This window comes from Vidua macroura, chromosome 4, assembly GCF_024509145.1.
Source record: "Vidua macroura isolate BioBank_ID:100142 chromosome 4, ASM2450914v1, whole genome shotgun sequence".
In the NCBI taxonomy this organism is placed as follows: Eukaryota; Metazoa; Chordata; class Aves; order Passeriformes; family Viduidae; genus Vidua; species Vidua macroura.
The window spans coordinates 10068337-10093960 of NC_071574.1; the positions used below are offsets into that span (position 1 = coordinate 10068337).

At 39.9% G+C, this 25624-nt stretch overlaps 1 protein-coding gene across 1 annotated transcript in view; it reads left to right on the forward strand.

The window, feature by feature from the left end:
- Positions 1-7773: 7773 nt before the first annotated feature.
- SLC7A11 (solute carrier family 7 member 11) overlaps positions 7774-25624 on the forward strand; it is a 59255-nt gene continuing 41404 nt past the window's right edge. The window contains exons 1-5 of the mRNA XM_053975430.1: positions 7774-8050; positions 10742-10868; positions 14776-14891; positions 22934-23059; positions 25163-25262. Of these exons, the coding sequence (XP_053831405.1) occupies positions 7774-8050; positions 10742-10868; positions 14776-14891; positions 22934-23059; positions 25163-25262 (746 nt within the window). The remainder of the gene's footprint in view (positions 8051-10741; positions 10869-14775; positions 14892-22933; positions 23060-25162; positions 25263-25624) is intronic.

The following is a 25624-nucleotide window of genomic DNA, read 5'->3' on the forward strand; positions in this document are numbered from 1 at the left end:
TGTTTAAATTAAGAATAAATAAAAGCCTACATTGTGTAACCTGAAGAGAAATTGATACAGGAGCAGCTCAAATTTTCCCCAACTTAAATTTCTGTGGTATTTTGATGTGTTCTGCAGGAAGTGTTCATGTGATTTACAGTGCAGCATCTTTTTGTACTCCCTCTCTGCAACTCTTCTGTCTACCACAGAATATCTTTTACAGGGAGGTGTTGTGCTACTCGAAAATGACCACAGTTAACTTGGTGTGCTGTTTGAACAGCAAGTACAAATTGCACAGCAAGTACAATTTGTATTTTGATTCAGCAGGTGGATACTCAGTAAAGGAGATATCTGTATATTCAGGGTTGCATACTCAAGGGGAGGGCCACTTCAGTGTGAGACAGATTATGCAGTGGGAAGGATTTGCTTTAGATATGGAGACGGCTGACTAGATATGTTTTCTACTCTGTATATTAGCTCCCAATTTCAGTGCTCTCTGTGTGTGTGTGTGTGTGTGTCTCTGTGTGTGTGTGTGTGTGTTAAAGAGGAGTGAGAGTCTTTTATCCTGTTGAATCCCTCTCTGCCAGCATCTCCTGTGAAGGGACTATTAGGGCCATGAAGCCTCTAGAAAAGTGTGAACAATACTGATTATATTCATTTATTTTAAGGCAAGAGCCCTCGAATTGTGGTCCCTTACAGAGTCCTCTCAACTTTCCTCTTTGAAGTGCAAGCAAGGTGTTAACAAAGAAGAATAAAACTCTGAGGGTTAGTGTGCATTTTGTTATAAAAGAGCCTAGGATAAGAGTAGAAACACTTGATAGGAAAGCCTCCTCTCTTAATCTTTGGACTAGATTAAAGGTGGAAGGGATGGAGAAATGCTGGAAGTGGTGCATTATACACAGAGAGGGTTGAGCTGTTGGCTGTTTCTATGCGTGAAGCATGAGTTTGAAATGTGCTTAGAAATCCATGTCAGTAATTTTTGTTGTCCTGGAGACTGAATTTCTCAGGATCTGGGTAAACTGTACCTCCTCACAAATGTGGGGAGGTAGAAGAGGGCATATTTCTGGCATGACAGCTGTTTTGCACAAAATTTTAAAGTCTAGAAGTGGCAAGTCAGAAATACCTTCATCAAGGCCACACACTGTGTCCATCTGCCATACATCAGCTTATTAATCTTCTTTCTAAATGTCACAAAACATGGTAAAATTATTATGCTTCAATAGACAGTGTCTCTGAAGAATAGATTGTGAATGTGGAAAATAGGAACTTCACTTTCAAAGTGAAAACAGAGGCTGACCTCAGCATTAAAATGCTGTTCTCTTTTGAAGTGTGGGAATAATATATGGAGCTGCACTAGTTCAAACTGCTGAAGTGCCTTGGCAGTGCTCCAAGCAAGTGCTTTTTCTGATGGAGTTTTTAATACTTCAAGAAGACAAAGTATGTGTATTTAGATGCCAATAAAATGATTCCCTGTGTGATCCACAGGCTGCATTTCAACGCTAAACTGCTATGACTGTGTGAATGATTGAATGCCAGTCATTTCTGGGCATGTGTGTGCTTTTGCTTATCTGCAGGTTAAATCCGTTCTTGTGGTAAACTCTGTCACTGCTTCAACCCTTAACTGAGATGCTTCTGTCCATCTCTATTGATGGAGATGTTGTGACATTACTGCTAAAGAAGCCCTGACCACCCCGGAGCTCATTGACTGAAGCCTGACCTTGCTGCATTCATGACCTGCACAATGCCCCAGCCAAGATTTGTTTGGTCTCCAGACAAAAAAAAATCTACATTAAATGGACCTAAAGGGAAAAAAAAAGTATTGCTGCATATGGCAATTGATACAGGAATGAGAACAAAATGGGACCTACAATTCCCATCACAATTATTCTTAGGTAAGAGTGTCGTTTTCTGCTTAAGAAAAATCAAGTAACTTTGTATATATTCTCTATCTAGTCTAAATTGTATGCAGCAGAAGGGGAATGAGCTCACCCAGTCTGGTGGGATAGACGGGTGACCTTCTGTTAGGGTGGAAGTAAGGAACTGGGCTTCAGATTACAACAAGGGATCTGAAAGATTTCTCCACTTAGTGGTCAGTAAATTAAAACTTTGTTTAAGTTCTTGAATTCTCCTCTCCAAGATTTTGCATAGATTCTTTTCATAGCAGAATTCAGCAGCTGTCACACCTGTGAACTAAGTATAATTAACCCTTTAAGAAAAATGTTATTTATGGCACAAAACCATAATTCACAGGAAGTTCAGCATCTAATCAAATAGAGTAATGCAAATGGAAAATTATGCTGTATGAATTGTATGAAAAATACGATAAAAGTAATATGGAGTTGCTAAAGAGCCAAGGTGAAATTTGACAATCTATGCAGTTGTTGTATGTTTTCTTCACATTACAAACGTTTATCTACTGTGAAGAATTCTCCCATGAAAAATGGGGAAATGGGTTAGAAAACATTCTCACTGCTAATTCAGTCTCTGAGTTTTTCAAAGATTTGTTTTTTCTGAAGTGCCAATTAATTCTCTTCACATGCCCAGCCTAGCCTGAGTCATCTGAAATAAAATCCTGACTCCCTGAAGTTGCCAGCAATCTTGCCATCATGCCAGGTATCTGGCACATGCAGTTTTAATGGAAATTTACCCTGAGGTCTTGATTTCCTGAGTGCCATGAGGTATCTCAGTGTGTGCATCCAAAAGCTGAGGAAAAATAACATGGGACTCTGAAAATTGTTGTCTCATTCTGCTAATGAGAAATGCAAACACAGAAAACTCAAGAATAATATTTATGTACAGCATTGCTTAGGTTATGATTACATATATCCCAAATATGAAAAATTGATTGGTATAAAACACACTCATATTTTCATATCCACAGGGCTTCAGTGAGAATTTGCTTTCTCTCATGTGGAGTTTTCATGCTTGGTACAAGCTGCTAATGGTTCCTGTCTGCTTAAAAAAGACCCATTAAACTGTCAAACCATTCAGCCAAATTCATCATGTCTTTTGAAATAGAGCTTTAATAGTGAGAAAAATAGGAGGGATTTGTGAAATCCCTTTTTCTTTCCTTCTTTTCGAGCTGAAAATTGACTGGCAGCTATCAGCAAATTGAAGACAGGGAAACTTTCAGAAGCATTTGCCTTCTAAACTGCTGTTGCCTGCAGTCTTCTTGATATCAGATTTTTATTTGCTTCCTGCATTTGGTAGGAAGCTTTTGACTGAGAATACAAGAAAAAATATTTGAATTGCTTTTGGATTTCTTATAGAGGTTTTATCTTATTTTTAAAATCTGTGAGCTGGATGTGTATTTCATTCCCTCTCATTTTTTCTTTTGCTGCTAAATGTTTGTATCCAGCACAAAGTGGAATGCAAAATAATTGAGTAATTTGTAAGACTCTGACTACAAAATAACAAACCTCCCAACATTCTCAGTAGTTCCATTTTTAACTAAAGATTTGACCTGTATTAGAGATAACAAAGTATTTTGATATTCTCACAGTACTGTGTTTGCATTAAAACTTTAAAAACTGTCCCAGTTGACTGAGATTTTTGTTACTTCATAATGATTTATTCTTAATGACACCTTATTTTTTAAATACTTCTATATTTTCCCCCCAATACTAGTTAAACGCCTTCTCAACACTACAATAGGAGCTGAAATCCCCAGTCAAAACTACTCAGTGTTAGATTATCTACATGAAACAAATACTTTTAGGTATTTTGCCATCCTTTGACATTTGAAACCAGACTAGTGCCTTTCTGCAGGGCTGCTTTCTGAAGTTCACAAACAACTTGGCATTATACGCAGAAGACTCAGATCAGTTTTCTAAACAACATTTTTCATGCCATGCCACCCACGTGTAATAGTTTGGGGCTTTCCTCGCCTTTTCAGTCTTACTGAACTTCCTCTTTTATTCCTGTGTCTCCAGTCAGCATGGCAATGTGTGGCTGGAGGCTTGACTTGTGACTCTTTGGATTTGTTTGATGCAATAAGCTGATAGACAAATGCCTGGAAACGTTGTCAAGGTATGCTCTCTACATCTAGAAATTATAGAGTTTTTGTGGGCTTGAGAATTGGGAACTCAAGTTCAGGATTGAACTTTAGGTTCTTCACTTTGCTGTATTCGTTGTAGCATTACCATAAAGGTGAATGCTTTGTGTGTGTTTTGTAGCATTCCCCAGGGGAAATACCAGAATTGTAGCTTCTTTGGAAAGATACAGCTGTGTCCAGATGTTGGCAAAAACTCTGTTAGTGTGATAAACAGGGGTAACACCGTGTCAGGTGTGTTCAGCCTGAGATACTGAGGTATTGTTATTCCCTGTGATGCTCAAGCACTGAGAAGAGAGGTGCAGCTGGCCAGGAAGGTTATTCACACCCTGAGAGGCCACTGATGGCATTCAGGCAACCAGTCTGGGTTGCTGAATCTTCTGGCTGATGCTTTAGCTCTTTGCAGGGTGTAGGTGTAGGACTTTTAGGCTTTTCTGGTAAGGATTTTTGTTTGGAACAGAGAGTGGATAGATTGATCAGGGCTGGTGCTGAGATTAAAAAGGAAACTGTTTCACAGTGATGATCTCAGTTATGCTCTAAAATGTTTGTTCAGGAGAACATGTCTATGAGTTGGAAAAAAAATAACCAGAGAGAAACAATAAAAAGGCTATACACAATGCCAGATGCTTTTAGAGGTTGAAGGTTTATTTTCAGAACATATTTTTTAGAAACATTGCTTCAAAGAATTTCATCAGTCTAAACAAAATTGCACCTTATACCTTTTTGTTCTGCTTTTAGAGTGAGCTTTTTTTATGGAAGAATGAGGCTGTTCTGAGTGTTGGACAGGTTAAGCCCTGAGCTTTCAGAAAAGCTCTTTGAAAAGACAGTGAGCATTGTTTGTTGTGTTTGCATAGTGGTCCTTGCTCTGTGATGAATAATTGAAGTAAAAGTGGATGGTGAGATACAAATAATCAAAAGAGATTTTGTGAGTATACCATAAGTGGGGTCAGCAGACAGTTATGACCCTCTTCCAGCTTCATGACCTCCTCAAGACTGGGCTCAGTTGATGGATAATTCTCATGAAATTCCCGGAATGTAACAAATAATCCCTCAACACCAAATAAGTATTCCTTACCCTGAGTGGAACTAATAATTGGAAGTAAGGCTGGAACTTAAAGGAGAAAAGCTCCTATTTTTCTTATTTTTAGTGGATAGCATTGAGAAGCTATGAAGAAGAAGTACACAAACATACTCCCTGGGAAGGCTACAAATAATGAGATCACCAGCAAGCTGCCAGAAGTTAGGAAAAGGAGTTTTCTGCATCCAGCCTTCCTCTGGTCCTACCTTATAAATTTCCCTGGGAATTACACAAAATCCTAAGCTTTGCATGCATGCTGTCCCCATACCATTGAAGGAGCAAGCACCCTTTTCCCTGCGTGGAAGAGTGTTAATTGCTATGCCCAAAGGGAAAACATGTATTCTTCTGGCTAGTAATCAAATGCTACTTGAAAGCCATTATACTGCCCAGGATTTGTACTGGATGGTTGTTGCAGACAACTGGCTGGCAGGGAGCTGTCTCGGGGTCGTCTGGTTATTGAGCTTTTGGTTTGATCTTGGAACCAACTTCCTGTGTAAATAAAGGGTAAACATTAGTTAAGAATGTGTACCTTAAAGTATCAGATGTTTGAAGATGTCATGTGCTTCTTCATTAAAAAGCCTTTGAAAATTAAAAAAAGGTCACCAGCCCAACTCACCTCTCTGATTAATGCTTTTTGCTGGTTTGATTTGATCCAGCTGCCTAATCCTATTGGGGGGCAGCCTGTGGAACGTGCATCAAGAGAAAACATCTTGGCACAACATGCCACCTAGTCCTGGCTTTACTTGTCACTAGTGCCATGAAAATTGCCTTGGTTTGGACTGTGGGGTGACAGGGAAGGTCCTGTTTGCAATCAGTCTGTGCAGTCACATGTGGGCTGCTGTACAGGGATCAGCTGACAAGTGAGGGATCAGCTACTGAGCACATCAGTAGGTGGAGGCAGAAGTAGGATATGTTCAGAAAACCAGACAAGCACTACTTGACTGCTATACAGTCAAAAGCTACAATCACTTTGCTTTTTACCTGTGTGCATTTAAACCAGATAAGCTTTTTTTATGCCTTCTTTTATCTCAGTGCCAACTATTACAGGTGAGTTGTAACTGAAAATATGAGGCTTTAAAAACACTCAAGTTTTACAGTTGCAGCATGTTGCTAGTCCAGTATTTCTTCTTTCTCACATAAATTTGAAAGCACAGTTGTGCTCTGATCTCAATGCCTGCTTTTTGAAGGATAAAATGGTTTAACTGATCTTCTTTTTACTCCCAAACCTAGGTACTAATTAAGCAATACCTGTAAGAGCAGTAACTGTAGCTATAACCTCTCACTACACTGATCTAATCTGAAGCTATTAGCAGCTGCAATAGTTATACCACGAAGAATTTTTCCCCTTTGGCATATGTATTAAAGGCTGTCCCTTCAAAAATGTTTGAAGGCTATTGATTTTTGCTCTGTTTCAGGAGAAAGCACCTCTCATTAACACTTTAATTGCTCAGTTTGAATTTGAATGATCAGGTGAAGCAAATGTATTTATGCATCTGATTACCTGTTTGTTACCTGGTCAGAGGAGTTGTGTGGATTTTTGTGTTATCAGGGACAACACAAAAAAGCCATTCTGATTCCTGAGCTGTTGGAGATCCTGTGCTCTGGGGTGTTGCCCTGCTCCTACCCGGTCACACACTCGAGGTGGCTGTGAACCTTTGCAGTGCATTTTAGCAAAGTGGTGTTGCGGCGCCGGTTCCTGACATCCCAGGAAACAGCCGCACCTACGAAAATGCCTGTTCCGTGGAAATAACGCCTGTGTGCTCCTTGGGCTGACTGGGGGGTGTTGCTAAGTAACTCGGGGTAACACCGGGGCTGTGTGGATCCTTTGCGGTGGGTCCTGGTCCCTGCAGAGATTTCCAAATTAGTAACACGGACGTGGGAGAGGCGGATCAACTGCGACACTAGAAGTTCAGCCCCTGCAAACTGAACTTTTGTTGAGAGTATTTCGAGATGAAATTGGATTAGACCCAGGGATGACGTATCCTGTTTGATTTCTTTTCCCCTTGTGCTCTGACGAGCTTTATGTTTAGGCAGGCTTTTGTTTCTGGCTCTGAGCTGCTTTAAAAAATTGGGAGTGTGTCTTGGGGTTTCGAGGGTGATATGCTTGCATTGATTGGTGAGGTTTGGCTCGAGTTGCTGGCGAGCGCTTTGTTCTTCTCACCACCCCCAGGTCAGTTGCACAACATGCCCCTACAGTTTAAAAAGGAAAAAAAAAAAAAAAATAAAAGGGGGGGGGGGGGGAAGAAAAACAACAACCAGAAGAAGAAAAAAAAAAAAAAAAAGAAATGCTGAGTAATAGTAATGCCAGCGGTTTCTCAAATGGCTGATGCAAACCTGGAGAATTTGCATCATCATTCAGCTGGAGTAACTTGGTATGACAAGAGCTTAAATACAAGTCCATGCGGAAGCTGAGCTGGTTTCCAATGATAGGGCAGTACCACAGTGTGAAAACGCAGGTGTTCCTGAGCTGGGCTTGGATCACAGGAAGGGCTCACATACTCTTTAAGAGCTTGTTACCTGTGTGTAGGAGCAGCTGGAAAGATAAGAGAAAACAGAGGAAGAGACAAAGTAGTTGGCTACACAGAGAGGGGAAAAAAATCCCTTCAGTTTCTGCTAAAAACTTTTCTGCCTGTGCTTGCCAGCAGTGTGCTGGTGGCACTGTAGCATGTTTAGGAAAGCTGCTGTGCCCACGGTCTCTAATGGAAGCTACTTGCAGGGACGAGTTAATGGCAAGTTGTCCTCTATGGACAGCGGACAGCCAGCCCGGGAGGGAAAAGTTGTGCTGAAGAAGAAAGTGACGCTTTTGAGGGGGATATCCATCATAATTGGCACTATCATTGGAGCTGGCATCTTCATCTCTCCCAAAGGCATCCTGAAGAACACAGGCAGCGTGGGCATGTCCTTGACTGTCTGGACAGTGTGTGGTATCCTCTCACTTTTTGGTAAGTCCCTGAAAAGTTTCTAATTGGTCTAGAGGGGCAGCCGATGAATTATTGTGATTATTTCTCTGATTTTACTATTGGATCGGAAGTGAGAGTGCAGAGGTTGAGCACCAATGGGACTACAGACGGTCTGTGCTTCACGATGGATTTGTGGAGGATGCAAAGATTTCAACCTCTGTCCCCCTGCTCCCAGCACCAGCTGGTGAAAGCTGGAAGCACAATTTTTTTTTTTTTTTTTAATGAGTCCCTAAAGGAACAGGAAAACCAAATGAGCATTTTTCCCTATAGAATGTGCTGTATGCTTTTCTCCTGTCTGTAAGATGTATTCATGGTTTGCTTGTGAAGCCCTGGCAGCTGGATGAGTACGCTGCTAGATCACCACTGAAATGTTTAGACAGCTCAACCTAGTTCCCCAGAGGCTAGAGCAAGGTCTGAGAGGAATAATTCCTACTGTATGTAAGCTGTATTGGCATGAAGGGGAGCAAAACAATAATACTAATAACCCCTCTTCCCAGCTCTTCCTTCCTCACCTGTGATGTTGCTTTGAAAGACTGGGCTACAAAAAACAGTGTGATGGAAGCAAATCTGCCCTGGGAGTTTTATTACTGGCCTGCTTATTGTGGGAGTTTTTGTTAATTCTTTGTATTCTTGAAGAGTGTTGAATTCTGAAGAAGTCCAGTTAAGTTGTTCTGTACACAAAACCCTCATTCAGAGTGGAAAACCCCACCCTGGCCTCTGTGGGACGGAGGGTTCATTGACCTATTTAATGAGTTAATCTCAAAGAAACTGAAGAACTAACATGAATATTGGCTTTATTTAAAAGGGAAACTGCTTGTTTACTGGCAGGAGGTGAAGAGGACAAAGAGGGACTAAGTGTCTACTTAATAGGCGGAACATGCAAATGCCACCTTGTAAATTGGCTCTGAGCTTAAAAGAAATATTCTTTACAGGCTAAACCCACCCAGGCTAAACAAACAGTCGAGTAAGTTAGGACCCATTTGGGTCAAATGATAAATGTATGGGTACAATGTGCAGCATAATCTCTTGTACAAATGTGGAAGATCTGCCTGCAAGAAAATTCTCCTAACAAGAAAAAACTCAGATCCTATTTGTAACCCTGTCAAAAAACCTTGGTCATTTGAGTTACTTAATCCAGAATTTGCTTAAGCACTGCATTTATGGCTATAACTTGAGTAGTAGTAATCTTCTGGCTGTGAGATAAAGTCTGTACCAAAAAAACAAAAAACCAAAAACAAACAAAAAACCCCCCAAAAAACCCCAAAAAACCCAAAAAAACACAAAACCCAAAAAACCCAAAACCCACAAAAAACCCATTCTCTTTTATCAGACAGATTTTTAGGTCACTTTCCAGACCTCTAGATATGAAGAACTGTGTAATTTGGCACAGCCAAAGATAGTATCTTGTTCTCAGAATGGACCTGTTACATTTTGTTTATTTGTTTTTTGTTTTTTTTGCCTTTTTTTTTTTTTTTTTTTGTAATATTTTGGTTTTTAGTTCCCTTCATGACTCAGTTATAGTTAAATCACATGTAGAGGTCACATAAGATCTTGCCGAGGCTGTGTTTATAACGTTTTATATTAAAACACAATTTCATTTCATCCTGAACCTCAACAGAAGAGGCTGGCAAAAGAAAACGCAGAAACACCTTTTTTTAATGTGACTGTAAGGATTCCTTTAAACACATCTTCAGGTAAGCTAAAGAATAGCAGATAAAAGTTGCCACATTTTTGCAAAGTCCCAAACAAAACAAATGAACAAGGCTGGAGAATTTGTCATCACGTGGTACAGCTTTGATGGGCTTGTACATGTGATGTGGTTTTGACAACTGTAGTTTTTATCTAAAAATGCTGTGATGTAAAGGCGTGCAGGGAAGAGAGCTGAAATGAGTTCGTGTATGTTGCTGATCTTAACCCTGTGTGATGCAGTGCTAACAAACTTTATTACTGTTTATTACTAGTTTCTCAGAGTCTTACAAGAGGACTGCCTCTGTTCATTGGTTGTGGAACACTATTGATGTGTTCCACCTGTGGAGCTGTAAATCCCCGGCTTTGTAACTCGCTGATGGTTCCTGACCTTTCACTGCATTTGCAGTACACAAAAACAATCCACCAGTGTTGAAAAGCCGTGACTAAGCCATCCCCCGAGTTTTGTATGGAAGGTGTTAGGAGTACTGTTGAGGAAAATTCTTATTCTGCAGATCCCGCTTCCAAATTTTGGCCATTTGTTTGCTTTTGCCCATGGCTGAGGAGACGCAATACAGTTTTCAGCCCTTCAGAGTTTGAGCCAGGCATCTCTAAGGCTGAAATGAGTAGATCAGCCCTTGATAACAAGCAAATGTGTCAGAAATCTTTCATTTAGTGATGCAGTCTGGCTGCCTGGGAAGTAGGGTGGCTGGTGTGACACCCCAATTTATTGTCCTCTTCACAAGATATTGAGTAGCAGAGTAGTAATTGTAAATAGTTTGTCTAGTGGCTTTAAATATAACTGGGTAAATAGTTTTGTTTCCTGCATGTCTAGCTGAATAAATTAAAATGTAGAAAATGAATTGGAAAAAATTAAAAAATATAAAAAGTAGTTGTGATACCATGGCAGCTCTGTTGTTTAGGCTATAAATGTTTTGGTAGGCATTTCTGGATATCTCTCATGTTGGCACTGTTGAATTCTCACAGGTGCCCTCTGCTATGCTGAACTAGGAACGTGCATTAAGAAATCTGGTGGTCACTACACCTATATCCTGGAGGCCTTTGGCCCATTACCTGCATTTGTGAGGGTCTGGGTTGAACTGCTCATCATTCGGTAAGTGTATCATGACTCTGCACTTGTCAGTCATAAAGAAAAATCTCTGATATATGTTGGGCAAAAAGAAAATCAAATATATTTTGGTCGGTTAACTGTGTTCTTCCACTATAATTGATTCAGAGAGTTTAAAAATGCTGTTCCGCTCATCAGCTTTGAAATGTTCAAGGAGACATGTTTGCATATATGGGGGAAATAAGAAAACTATCTGCCACAAAAATTCAATAAATTGCCTTAATTTTGCTAAGCTTACGATGTCCATTAATGTCACTAATAATGTTGTTAGCCATTCCTAGATATGGTACAGTGAAAGAGAGAAGTCACCTTTACCTTTTTTCAGTCTTGGCACTACCTTTTGGAGCAATTACTGTTGTCTATGGATACAGGAATAACTCCTGGTGAAACTATTGTGCAGTAGTTTTCAGAGTGTGGGGCACCATGTATCCTTTTTATGTCAGATTGGGCCCTGATTTTTTGTTTTTGTGGGGTGTTGGAGAACTTCACTCTTACTTTGAAAAACACTAACTGACCAAATATAGAAACACTCTCTTCACATACCTAAAATGTCAAATATATTGCCTTGGTGTGTAAGCCTGTGACTCATGAAGCCTTTGACATTGTGCAGAAGAATTACAATATGAAGATGTTGAATCGTATAAAATAAACTTTCATAATGTAAATGGATCAACCTATCAAACCCATGTGTAGCTTCTCTTTTTGTTTTTACAGTTTTTCTGAGTTTGGAGATCTTGATACACGTAGAACAGGGCAACTCAGTTATGCAAAATGACTTTGGGAATGCTCCACCCCCTGCCTCAGGCTGGTTAGCGCTTCTTTCCCCTCTTCCGAAATCAGCAGATTAGTCACAAATGAGGCACAAGCATGGTTTCAAATCACAACTACGTTTACATAACACTGACAAGTCCTAGCATAGACTGTTGAGTTTAAAAGTGCTGACGGTGCTGAGTCATTATGAATCTATAAATTCTTATGTTGTTTCCAGAGGAAATAATTTTCTATGTCAGATGGTCCAAAACAACCTCCCCCCCAAAACGTAACCTTTGAATTAACTGGGTGATTTCCATCAAATGTGATGAAAGGGCAGATGTCTCAACTGTATGAACCTTTTGCCAAGAAGGAAAATCAGGTAGTGGAATGAGACCTATGTTTTCACAGGTCTCTGTGAACAGCTATATCATTTCACATCAGAGAATCAACAAAAGGGAACAGTATGAACAATCTCCCTCTTAATCTGCACCTTTTTCGGCAGAGGCAATTTATTAACCTAGTCACAAACACCCACAGGAAACCAAGCATCATAAATTCCTTTCCTCACAAAATAATTACTTTTTTTACGTACAACAGTGTCCCATGAGTGTTGTATAAATGCTCTTAGTCATCGTGATCTGCCCCACACCCAGAAAATAATTGTGTTGCATGGGAGAGAACATCAGTGGATTCTTTAATCACCCAGTCTGAGAGGCAGCGAGGAAGCCATACATGTTGTAACTTGTGATGACCAGAGCAGCACTGCTGAAACTCTGTGTAGAGTTTTATATCTGACTCCTTCATCAGGAAACTAATTGACTGCTACCATCAAAGAACTTGAGACCTCTTATATGTTTATTTTTGTTTTCAGCTGATGAAGTTGCACACACACGTCTCAGCTAGACTGGTTTTTTGTCTGAAAAATTGCAGAATTATCACACTCATAGGCTGGCGGAGGAGTCACAATCAAAATAGACATTTCCTGCTCTCATATGTCTCTTTAAAGCTGCTACTTGACAGTGGAGGACACAGTTAACTACTCTGCCCACATACTGATTAGTTCTGCCTTACACTGCACTGCTTCTCACTCAGTGCACTCAGTGTGAATTTTTTCCTGTCCCCAAGCCAGGTTGTGTGTATTTTATATGTTTTTATATACCTTTAAAAAACCCCCAGCAACTACTTTTCAAACAAGTGAAGACAGCAGTGTGAATGCATTGTCTGTAGAGCTTCACTGTGGTGGTTGCTAAACAAAGGCTGGATGAGAGTGTGCTGCCAGGTGCCTGACTTACCTGTGGTATGTGGTGGGACCCTGTCCTGCTCCTCATCTGGTGTCTTCCTGTATCCTTGCCCTTCAGTGAAAGCTGGTCATGCACTTTCTACCTGCTCCTCAGCACTGCTGAGTCCACCATTAAGCTGTGTCCCTAAACACCCATCTGTGTATTTTTTAAATGCTGCTCTATTCTTTGAACTTCTCCCTCCACTGATTGACCGCACTGCCAGCAACATCTCCCCTGAGACGTGGGAATGTCAGAGCTATTTATTAGAGGTGTAATTTAGGAGCTATGTTTCTAGAAACATAGTGGCATAGATAGCAGTGACTGCATCTTTAAAGGCTTTTCCTTGAAATGGGAGGGCAAAATCCAAGTTCTAGGGAAAAGAGCTGGGAGCGAGGAAAAAGTCTGGGACAGTTCCAAAACTCTGATCTTTCATCTGATCTAGGGTACTCCAAAACCACTTATGGCAGGCTACCTGCAGTACTTAAAAACCAGAGGCCTGGTGATCTTCTGATATGAATTAGAAATATTGCACTGAGGTAAAATCAGTAAATGTCTGTCAAAATCCAGACAAAATTTGCAAAGCCATTTGCTGGCCAGTGAGAGGACTATCCCCATGCATGGGCAATGCACATGCAGCAGCCCTTCCTCATCCACGCAGAAACTTACTGAGGAAGATTGTTCTGTTCTGTGCTGCTCTGCAGCTTGGTCCAACAGGGTGTGTGACTTCTGGGTTGAGTCATAACACAAAGAAAGTGGGTTTTGTTTTCAGGGTGCAACTCCCTTGTGGAAAATCCTTTTACTGTTTGATGGAGAACAGCAACGTCTCTGCAGAATTTTTACTCTGTTCCATAGAATTTTTGTCAAAATTCTGTGAAGTGAGGTGTTGCAGATTTTTTCACAAGAAATTTGCATGGACTCTTGCTCAGCTCGGAAATCCTTTGAGAATCATGTGCCCTTTTGTCCTACAGTGTGTATATGATAAACCACAGATGCCACCAGCTGTCCTAAAAAGAGTGAAAATGTCCTCCCAAATGGAACATGAACAGTAACATGCAGGCACAGGCTAATTTGCTACTAATGTGTGTCAGTGCTAAGGCTTCTGTCAAACAATTAGCTTCTCTCAAAGAGAAAGGCTGTATGAATATGATGAGCATTTCAAATTTGTAATTGCAACGACTTTGTGGGGTGTTGGAGAACTTAACTCTTACTATGAAAAGCACTAACTGACCAAATAAAGAAACATTATGTCTTTCTTCATATTCCTTTGTTTTAGGGTATTCTATGGTATACTTACAGGGATTTTGCTCTTACCTGCAGTGCTAGGAAATTGTTAGTCAATAAAAGGAAAAAAAATCTGTTGGTATTTTAGAAAATCCCATTTGGACTGTCTCAGAATTTAATAAAAGGCCTGGGTAGATTTTTGATGCTTATTTTAGTAAACCAGAATTCTCAGCTTGAATGAAATGCATTTGCTTGTGTCTCTGTGGGGTGAGATATATCTGGCCACTGAAATTCACTGACTTTTGTGCAGGGTGTTGCCCATGTAATCTGATTCTGGCTATGTTCACTCCAAGTCAGTGAATGAAGATTTCTATTGATACTTGTCCTTTTTGATTATAACTGCTTTGCAACACGGAAGTTATAAGAGCCACCCTGGTAAGAAGTGTTGCTGTCAAGATCAGAATCACTGAGTAGTCCTACATTCAGAAACTGTGGTACTTGTCAGGAAAGCTACAAGAAAGCACCAAAATTAAGGTTCACAGTTCTCTGATAGTGAAGTTACAGCATGATCCAGTAAGAATAATAACTATGTACTATTACAGATTAATTTTGTGACTTTGTTTTTTCTTTCACTCTAGCCCTGCTGCCACAGCAGTGATATCATTGGCGTTTGGACGCTACATCTTGGAGCCTTTCTTTATGCAGTGTGAAATCCCAGAACTTGCGATTAAACTTATTACAGCTGTCGGCATCAGTAAGTGTCCAATTTTAGGTTTCAGGGGAGGGTAAAGATTATATAAATTGAAAAATTATATAAAGATTATATAAATTGAAAAAAAAAATAGCACACTGAGCAGGTTGTTGCTTGGTATAAATCATTAATTACTGTGCATCCAATGCCAGGGGCACCTGTGTGACATTTTGCCTGGGTTTGTGAGCAAATGCAGGAGCAAAAAGAACAGCAGACCTTATCAATGGCAGGGAAAATCTATTGTCAAGGCTGATTCTGTTGCCACTTGAATTTATGGCTAAATTTTCATTATTTTTGTAGGAGCAATTTCAGTCCCTAAGAGACAGCGAGGCAGTGCCAGAGATATGGAAGAATGATTACCTTCTTTAAGTGCTTTGCTCTACCTTGGTTTTAGGAGGCAGTTGAATGCCAAGTATGATGTCATGAAGAAATGTAGTTCTCTTGTGTGCAGACAGGCAACATGAGGTCATCTTCCCCAGTCCCACTCTTTCCATCCTGGCAAAAATCCTTATTGAGGCACTTGTGGTTCAGAAAGCAGGAACTGAATTTTAGGAACAGAACATACAGCCTGGTGCCTGGTTGTTGCTGGCTTGTTGTCCTACACTTGCTAACTTTGTAGTTAGTGTAAAAGGGATCATTTAGGGTTACAAAAAGCCAATATTTGCAGTGGAAAGAGGGACACTTCCCTGAGAGCAGAGGCTTTACAGTGTACCTGGGCTGGTGTGGAGGATGCATGCAATGGGAAGGCACAAAAGATGATGGGAATGGGAGCTTGTAACCTTAGAGGCTTGTTTCCAGGTCTGCCTGGTCACAGGTGAGAATGCTCCTTGTGGGCACACATTGGAATTCAGCTGTGCTGGGAGGGAGTGTGGAGTAGACCTGAGTAATTAGTAACAGATTGTTCCTTTCCATTTGCTCAGTGCACATATCAGAAACAAAAAGACTGGAAAAAGGAATTAAGACATGCAAAATGATCAAAGGCCCACAGGAGACCCCTTCAGTTTTGCACAATAATAGGTTCAGATGACTTTTTCTTTCTTCGGGGCAAGAAGTTCAATTGACATTGAAATTTCCAGTCTCCAGGTTACTGTGGCTTTTTGTGGGAGCTCTCTTGGTAAGATTTCCTTTCTGCTGGGAGTGTTAAAAAAATCAATATGTGACTGCATTCCTTTCTAACTTAATTATGCACAAACTATAGGTTTCATAGGAATAATTGAATTAGGGGTTTGAATTTTGAGGTCAATGACTTTTTTCAGCTACGTCTGTCTAAAACATTTCAGTGCAAGATAAGAGTGAAACAGATGTTCAGTAACATTAAGGTCACTGAGACAAAAGGCATATTAAGTGAGGACTCCATCAAAGCATTTTGTTAATTGCATGTGATTCAGGCACAATAGGTGAACAATTTGAAATATGTTTTTATTACTTTTAATTTAAGTGAAGATCTGTGTGATAAGCCAGGGCTTGGCAAAGTAATTGAACAAATAAGTAGCATCGCAGGAGAGGTGGAGTTAGGCTGAAATAATCACAGCCTAAAGGGAGAGGGGAGGTCAGATGCTCCTGTACAGAGTGGGTCTGTACAGCACAGGATGAACTGGCATTTCACTGAAAGCAGAGATTCTCGTAGAAAACTTGTAGTGGTGAATGGGATGATGCTGAAAAAAACAGTGATATGTCAGATTGAGGCTTTATTCTTTGCAGTATGCTCTGCAGTGGAGTTTCATTTGTAGTAGTTCTTAGAACTTCTGCTGCACTTAAGCTCAGGGATCCCAGTGTGTCTGAATGTTATCCTTGTCTAGTAAGAACCAGCTGCTGTGGTGGTAATTGTTATGAATGTTTGGTATTGGGCATGTAGGCAGAGTGATAGGTAAGATTAAGTTGGTGAGCTGAACAGACACTTTGGAGCCCTGAAGATCTTGTAATCCAATATAATGGTGCAAAAAGTAGTATTTGTTTCCACTTCAAGTTTTAAATTAATCAGAAAGTGAAATGACATGCCTTTTTTTCTCATCCATACCTGGTCCCTTTTCCTTCCTTGCCTGATGAGAGAGCATGGGTTGTGCATATGTCTTTATTGCACAGGGAGAGGCAGTGGGATGCACCACTGAACTCTGTCCTTGGCTGAGAGTTTTACCTTGTCATTTCTCGTTGTACTAGAAAGGAGAGGGAGAAATTTTGAAAAATCTTCAGGTGATCCCCTGATCCCAAACACAATTAGTGTTACTGAAACAATTTCTTACAGATGTTTGTATAAACTGGTCTTAAAATCTCCAGCATGGGAGTTTTTTAAACCCTCACTAGTATTGTAGCCCAGTTTTTTCTATACTTGTCACAATATAGTTTTTCTCTTTCCTTTTTTTTTTTTTTTTTTTTTTTTCCTCTCTGCCTGTATCTCTATTGATGCATCTTAAGCCTATTATTAAAAGGTTGACTGAGATGGATGCAACCAGGATCATGTTGGGGAGTGGCAAATACTATTGCTTCTCTACCAGCTGTCAAAAAATATCTCTTGTAGAGGGGCTGCAGCCATTCTGCTCCCCACCATTTCCCCTCTATGCCTTTTCAGTGAAAAAGGAATGATAGTGCAGAGGAGATGTAGATCAGATGAGAGTTAAAATGCAGCTACTGGACACAGTGACATTTAAAAAATCCCTTGTTCTTGCTTTATTATTTATAGGAAAAAGACATGCTGGGCACAAAATTCCCCTCAAAACCACCTGTTCAGAGCAATCTTGAACAATCTGCAAAAACAAATTTTCTGTTCCACAATATGCTGCTTTCAGTTTTAGTTGCCTTTATTATGGTTTTTCTCTTTTTACCACAACCAGCCAACCAAAATGTCCAAACATTTCAATGTCTCTGTAGAGAGAAGGATGCTTGTGTGGAGTCTCTTTTCAGAAGCCACAGCTTTCTGAACCTCTGAAGCAAAACCTTCCTGTTCTTTTCAAACTTAGAAATCACTTAAATTCACTTCGTGTTTCTTATGCAAATCTTCACAAGGAGAAAAACCTAGATCAAATACTGGATATGCAGATCTCAATTTGTCAGTCTGCCATAAACTTTTTCTCAACTCGTTTAATTTAATTGTATGTGAAAGAGGAGCAGATATCTCGAAGATTTTTATTACACTATACATTTCATAGACTCATAGAGTCATAGAATGGTTTGCATTGGAAAGGATGTTAAAGATCACCCTGTTGTGGGACATTTTCCACTAGACCAGATTGATCAAAGCCCCATCTAACCTGGCCTTGAACAATTCCAGAGATGGGATATCTAATTGCTACAACTTTATGAAAATAAATGGCTAGGTAGAGGAGAGAGAAGCACAGGGAAGGAGAGCTGAAGAAAATGCAAGCAGGAGACTAGCCCTTGTAACTCCCTGCTTAGTTCCATAGGAGAAAGAGTTTAAAACTCATTTTTCTCTTGAAGTGAGAGTTGATAGACTCCTCCACATGTATTGTTTCTCGACATGAAGAAGCATCCTATCACCATGCCTATCATTGCAAAAAAAGGCCCTATATTCATATATTGCTTTTTTTGTATCTATTAATTTTTTTCCTAATAGTAAACTTAAATATAATGGTAACAGGAAGGGATAAATTGCACTGTGCAAAGGTATCAAACTCTTCTATCAATATGTAGCCTGAATTGGAGCTGAGCCTTTTCCAAACTTTTCACATGGCCTCCATATCAGAAAGCAGATAAGCAGGTTTCAGCTGCTTATTAAAAACAGTGAGACTGAAAACCACTTACCAACTCACATGAGTTCTTGCACTAATTCATATGTGTATTTTAGGCATTTTACACTGCAATAATATATAATTTCCCCTCTTTTATTTTATTTTTTTTTTGAGAAGTCTGCCAGCAAACTCAAATACCCCAGACTTTGACTGTTAGAGCTAAAGTTATGCTCGAAAACTGAGGTTAGCTGTACAGGTCTATCAGTGCTTGCTGGCAAATGCTCCAGCCCCAAGTTTTATTGGTGTCTAGGTGAGTCTATAATTAGATGCCTTTTTTCCTCTCATCATGGCAGATGTTGCAGATGCCATTCTCTACTGCTGACAGTCTTCAGACAAGCAGTTTACATTAAAATATCTCTTGGCTTGCAGGGATATGCTCTGATATGCTTTTGCAAATATGCTCTGATAGGTGCTTTTGTGCTTCCTGTGACTTTTAATTGGCTCATTAGGGTCTGTATTTTTTGGTGTTTTTTGAATGCCTTGACCCTAAAAGTCTGACAAGTTGTGGGAGAGCAGTTTTCTTGGTCTCCTGCTGAGGCAATAGTACATACATTCTGAAAAGTAGGCCAGGATGTAATGCTCACTGCTGCTTCTCCCATTAGATTTTGTTATCCATCTATAGCTGTGTCTGTGGGAAGGAAAGAGATTGTGAAAAACATGCTTGGTGGTTCCATTGTGTTTGATTGTTCATGAACCCCATTTTGTTCTCCCTCCACACTACTCTTGGTTAGGATTCATCTTGTTTTTAGCAACGTATTTAGTTTAGGTAATCTTCTGTTCTCCCCATACAGTGGAGAAAGAGGAAAGAGGAACTTCCCGAAGGTAAACTATCTCATCTGGGGTAGGCATCTCACAGAGGTATTGTTATTCATCCTCTGGAGCTAACTGTCTCTTCCTTGAGAATGCAGCCACACTTATTGCCTGACTTTTAGTTAGAAAAGTTAGACCTGAGTCCTTCTTTCACTTCCCCTTTTCTGAGAAACTGTTTCTCCTTCTGATATTTGCTGTAATCCCTTATCAAAGTCTGCAATCAGCTTCTCTAAATATCTCCAATAGGCCCTATTCTGAAGAGAGGTGTTGACTAATGGCCATAGTCCCAGAATATAATGTCCTTCCTGAACCCTGGCACAGCTGTCACAATCTTTTCGTGCTTTTAGCAGCTTTCTTCATGACTCCACTTCCCCATTGCCTTTCATTACCCAGTTGCTAACGCAGCCAGTACTATAGTGCTGGTACATGGTACTTATTTAAGGCCCACATTTCTAGAAAAGTATCATGCACATAGAACCATTAACACTGAATATTTTATTATAAAATACCATTACTGTTATTAGTAGTATATAATAAGAAATAATGCATTTATATTATGTAATACTATACTGTATTATAAAGAAGACTGTAAAATCTTATAGCCTAATAAGTACGATAAAATAACATTTAAAAATATAAAACTGGTAACTGGTATTTATAGAAATATAAACTCTCAAATTTTCTAAGCACTTGTAAGCGCTTAGGTCTCAGCTCTGCAACCTGAATTACTACTATTGCAGTCCTCCAACTCTGCACTTACTCTTATGAAGTACTATCAAAGGACATTTGTATCAATGGGCTTTTTACAAGGGCAAGTAATGACAGGTGTCTTGGTTTCAGCCAGGTTAGAGTTAATTTCTTCTCAGTAGCTATTACAGGGCTGTGTTTTGGGTTTGGAATGAGAATGGTGTTGGTAACACACTGATGGTTTGGTTTTTTGCTAAGTCCAGTTTACCCCTAGTCAAGGACATTTTTTTTCCTGCCTCCATGCTCTGACAGTGAGGAGGTTCACAAAAGAAATTGGGAGGAAGCATAGCCAGGACAGGTGACCCAAACTGACCAAAGGGATATTCCACACCATAGGGCATCATGCTTGGTATATACACTGAGAGGATTTAAATGAAAGGGCATTTGATCTGGGTTTGGGAATGGGGGGTCTGGCTCTGTTCAGTGGGTGGTGAACAATTGTACTGTGCAGCACTTGCTTTTTTCCTTATTGTTATTATTATTATTATTATTATTATTATTATTATTATAATTTACATTATTACTGTATTTTACTTTGTTTTCAACTATTAAACTGTTCTTATCTCAACCCACAAGTTTTACTTTGATCCCAATGGTGGGTGGAGGGAGAAAGGGGGGAGTTGAGTAAGCAACTGCCAGGTTTAATTTCCATTTGGGCTTAAACTGTGACAATAGGATGAGGGGAAATGGCTGGAAAAGGGCTGGTTTAGATTAGATATGTGGAAGAAATTTTTCTGATGTGGGTGGTAAGACACTGGCACAGGTTGTCCAGAGAAATTGTAGCTGACCCATTTCTGAAGTGTTTGAGGCCATACCATCCAGTAACACTCTCATATGTGTATCAGGAAGGTGAAACCAATGCATTAGAAACCTGGAGGAGCTCTCCCCACTCATGTTACCTACTCTGACCTGTGCAAAGTTGACAGACTGATTGTTGCAGTCCACTTGAACTCTGAGTAAGCTGGGTATCAAATTGCATATTCTCTTACACAAAAAAACTCCTCCTTGACATTTTCTTGTGCTCTGGTCCATGCCTGGGCTTCACTTTCTACAGAAGAAAAGTATGATATCCTGAGTCTTCTAGTAAAATTAAAATAAGCTAGTGTGAATCAAGGCCCTGGGATTTCCTATTGCTTGTCAAATATAGGTATACAAGGAAGTAAAAAAGAAAAAAACAAAAAAAAAGTTTTTGGGTCTCAACTGAAAATTTGCAGAAGTCCAAGCAATTTCTTTGTGACTTCAGAACACTTCAGCTCTGAAATATGGTGAAATATAGAACTAAGTAAAGATTTTGATCTTCAAGATCCTTTTCTGGTGAAAAAATTGTGTTAGGTGGTGTTGTGAGTATATATTGACTTGTAAATTGCTCATTTGAGAGTGGAACTGTCATTCTCACAAATAAAAATTCTAGAAAAATACCTTTTTCCTCCCCTGGAATTTTTATTTTATTAAAAATATGTTAAAAATACATTGGGGTGCAGATTACTTGGAATTTTCTCCCTCTTCCATTAAACTCAAACTACTTTCAGTTGAAATGAGAAGATTTTTTAATATTTTTTAACCTTGCTGGTAAAGAGAAACTGTATAAAAGACCTGAGATAAATCAGTGGGGTGTTTTTTCCAGGAAGCCTGTGCCATGTCAGATTTATAATGCTAGCTCCTACAAACTAGCAAATTGTGCTATTGTGTGTCCTGAGATGTGTGATGTGGCTGATGATTTACACAAACTGGTGCTCTTGAGAGAGCTTGAATTACAGGAGGATTGAGATGAGGAGCTACTTCATTAGTTCCATATGATGGCAAGAAAGAGAGGAACATGCTTGACCATGTTTACCTGGAGCAGCAGGGGAAATAGATTTTTTTATCTAGTAAAATGGCTCCCATTTTTCATTCTTTAGGGAAATTTTAATTTTGTTTTTAATATCTAAACTCTTTCTGTTTAAATAAACTAGAATAAGTGGCACTAAAATGACAGGACTTGCCCTCCTCCTGTCAGTCAGTGCTGTAGGAAATGCTAGAAGATGCTGTCCCTGACCCAGAAGGATATAAGCTGACCAGGCAGGATATAAAAACCCTTCTCACTGATCTCTCCTCATGCTAGTGAGCTGCAGACCTGAGCTTTGTTTTTGAGAAGTAAAAGGTCTCTGTTTCTTCACTGATTCCTAGCAAGGGTAGGCACTTGCTAGGTACTTGCACTCTGGCCCTCCTGCATCTCTGGTGGTGCAGCAAAAAGAGGGGGGGGAACATGAAAAAGAGGACCAGAGGTAAAGCAGTTACAAATTTATGTGTAGCCTAAACGAGGGTGATAAAGTTCAATATGGTTATTAATTGTTATTGTTTTATGAAAAATACAAATCTCTACTCAAAGCAGCACTGACAAAGAAATCTGGAGTGACAAGAGTTGGGCAATTGATTTCTTTCATCCAAAGCAGCGTCCTGTCAGCCAGCTGTCTACCAGCAGCTGACAATTCTGGGTCAATGAAGCTGTAATTTGGCGAGAAGGATGTCAGGCAGAGAAGGGACAGATGGATGGTCAGTGCAGTGGGTGAGGCATAGCGGGTCAGCCCAATCCTTTGGTGTGGTACCTTGAATGGGGATGGGAAAAGTGGGAGGACAAGAGGTGGAGAAGGTTAATAGGATGTATTTCCTTTAATGCATCAGGATCTGTTGTTTGTGTGACCTCTCTGCTGGCAAAGAATTTTGTGACAATTATTTCTTTCTGACTTTTCTTTTTCCCCCTCACAGCACTGGTGATGGTCCTGAATAGCACAAGTGTCAGCTGGAGTGCCCGCATTCAGATGTTCCTTACCTTTTGTAAGCTTGTAGCTATTCTGATAATTATAGTCCCTGGAGTTATCCAGCTAATTAAAGGTATGAAATGAAAAGTAAATGCTTTTAAAGAGCTTTTATCTTTACCCTCAGCAGTCTTTCCTCACTTGCCTCCACCACATAGTGCTTATAGCAGCAAAATCTCTTAATTAGTCTGTGCTTGCTTAACTGAGGCTCTGTACTGTCATGTCGTTGATAAGAAGTAGAACTACACTGGGACGAACTGGTATTTCCTTCAGCGTGCCAATGAGACTATTCCAATCAGACTTGCTTTTCAAAGGAGCAAATGGACTTCTCTTCTCTGTAATCTGTCTTTGGCCTGAACTCTGTGACAGGGGCAGGATGGGATTTAAAGGCAGATGCACATGCACCTCCCCAGAGCACATGCTTAGTCCAGGCAGGATGCCTGCTCTGACTGTGCTAGTCCCTAGTCGTGGTACATGTGTGTGGTGCTAGAGGGGGCTCCCAATTCACAGAACCACAAAATCACATGGTGCTTTGGGTTGGAAGGGACCTTAAAGATCATCTAGTTCAAACCCTCTGCCATGGGAAGAGATATCTTCCACTAGGCCATGTTTCTCAAAGGCCCATCCAGAGCCTTGACCACTTGCAGAGCATCCTGGGCAGCTTCTCTGGACAATCTGTTCCAGTGCCTCATCACTGTCACTGGGCAGAATTTTCCTAACACATAATCTAAACATGCCCTCTGTCAGTTTATAGCCATTTCCCCTTGGCCTGTCACTACATGCCCTCTTTTCACTGACAGATGCCCAGATACCTGTAGAGACTTTCCCGTTCCAGCTCTCTGAGCAGCAAGTGTGAGATGGTGACGAGCCCCAGGTCGCCCTCCTTACAACAAGTACACAGAGCACAAGCAGCCATTCAGCACACAGGGGCAGAGTAGGGAGCACTCTTGAGTGTATTGCTGGCAGATTTTATCTAATAAAAACTATCACAGTTTTGGGCTATGTCCCAGGGGATGCTCTTTTCTGATGTTTGCAAACCCTTCCACCCAAGTGAAGAGCACAGTGTTAGTCTGTGCAGTGAGCTTCGTTTCTTAGGGACAGGTGGCTCTCTGTGGTTAATATAGACTCTGAAATAAAAGTTTTCCTGTGTAGTATTCTGCTGATTCACTATTTTTGTTCTCTTGTTTTTCACTTTCTTTCTGGCACTTGAAATGCCATTTCCTGTTGCACATGACATATGAAATGTGCAAAATTTCTCTCTGTTCCCATCCGCCCTACTTTCTCTAGACCTTTGGAGCAGGTCAAACCCAGGTTTGCTTGGGGGTTGTTGCCCTGAAGTAGCTCAACTAGTGTCCCTGATTTTCCACTGGGACCTTCTTCTGGCCACAGTTTCTCCCTTAACCAAAAAGCCTCTGATTCAATGGGAATTTTGACTGAGGGCTTAGTAAAAACAGAGTAAAGGGTAGAGGATTTGACTCATTGCTAATTTACCTCTGAATTAATTAAGTTTCTCCCTGCTCCATATCTGTGGAGGATCATTGCTTCTTAGGAAATCTGGGATATGGTGGGGATATTTTACAAACAATAAAGCATTTTGTAAATTAATAAGAGCATAACAAAAATGTTGCATATTTGCATTTATAGATATGTAGATAATTCTTACTTGATGTAATATTAATACAGTATTGATTATCAAGGTAGGGGGTTGCTAAACTCATTTTTCAATGGTAGAAATGTTTAGGATTTTGGGTTTATTTATCTTATAAATGTTGCTTCTGAATGAAATGCCAGCAAAGTTCCTTCTGATTAAAATGTTAAACAAGTGAAATTTTCCACATCAAAAACGACTGAGCTCATTCTGCTCTTTCATGTTGATGTAAGTCACTGCTGGAAATGACAGAGCAGTGAGTGTCATCAAGCTCAGAATGCTTTGAAAGAATCTAATAGGTCAAATTCTCCTATTGCATGAATACAAATTCCACAAAGCCTTTTACAATTGCTGGCAGATTATGGCTACAAGGGTTGGGTCAGAATTTAAGGTCAAGGGCAGAACTTGATGTCAGTGAACTGCTGGGTGATTAAATGTTCCATGATGTGTTATATATATTTTTTTTTTTAAGTAGTTATGACCAAAGAGCTTATTTGTCAACATTTTTTTTTTTTTTGGTTGATTTTGCAGGAGAAACACAGCACTTTAAAAATGCCTTTTCAGGGAATGATGCCAGTGTTATGGGATTGCCACTTGCTTTCTATTCAGGAATGTATGCCTATTCAGGCTGGTAAGTGCATGAAACTTATACGTATTTGTCCTGAAAACAAACACTAATGTGCTTTAACAAAGTAATTTATTTATATGAATCAATTATATATCACATTCTACATCTTTTGCCAAGCTACATCATACAGCTAGGGTACTCGTCACCTCTGTTCCATTTGCTCAGTGGTCATTGTGCAAGCAGCTCTGCAAAGGAAAGATTTTTCTTTTAAAGTGTACAATATATAAGCATACACTGACCACCAAAATAATCACACCACAAGAAAGGAATATTCTTCATTTTTTCATTAAATATTTTCATAAAAGGATAAAAGGACTAATGAAGCTTTAATTTTTTGAAGAAGTCAGTAATTATATTAAAAACAA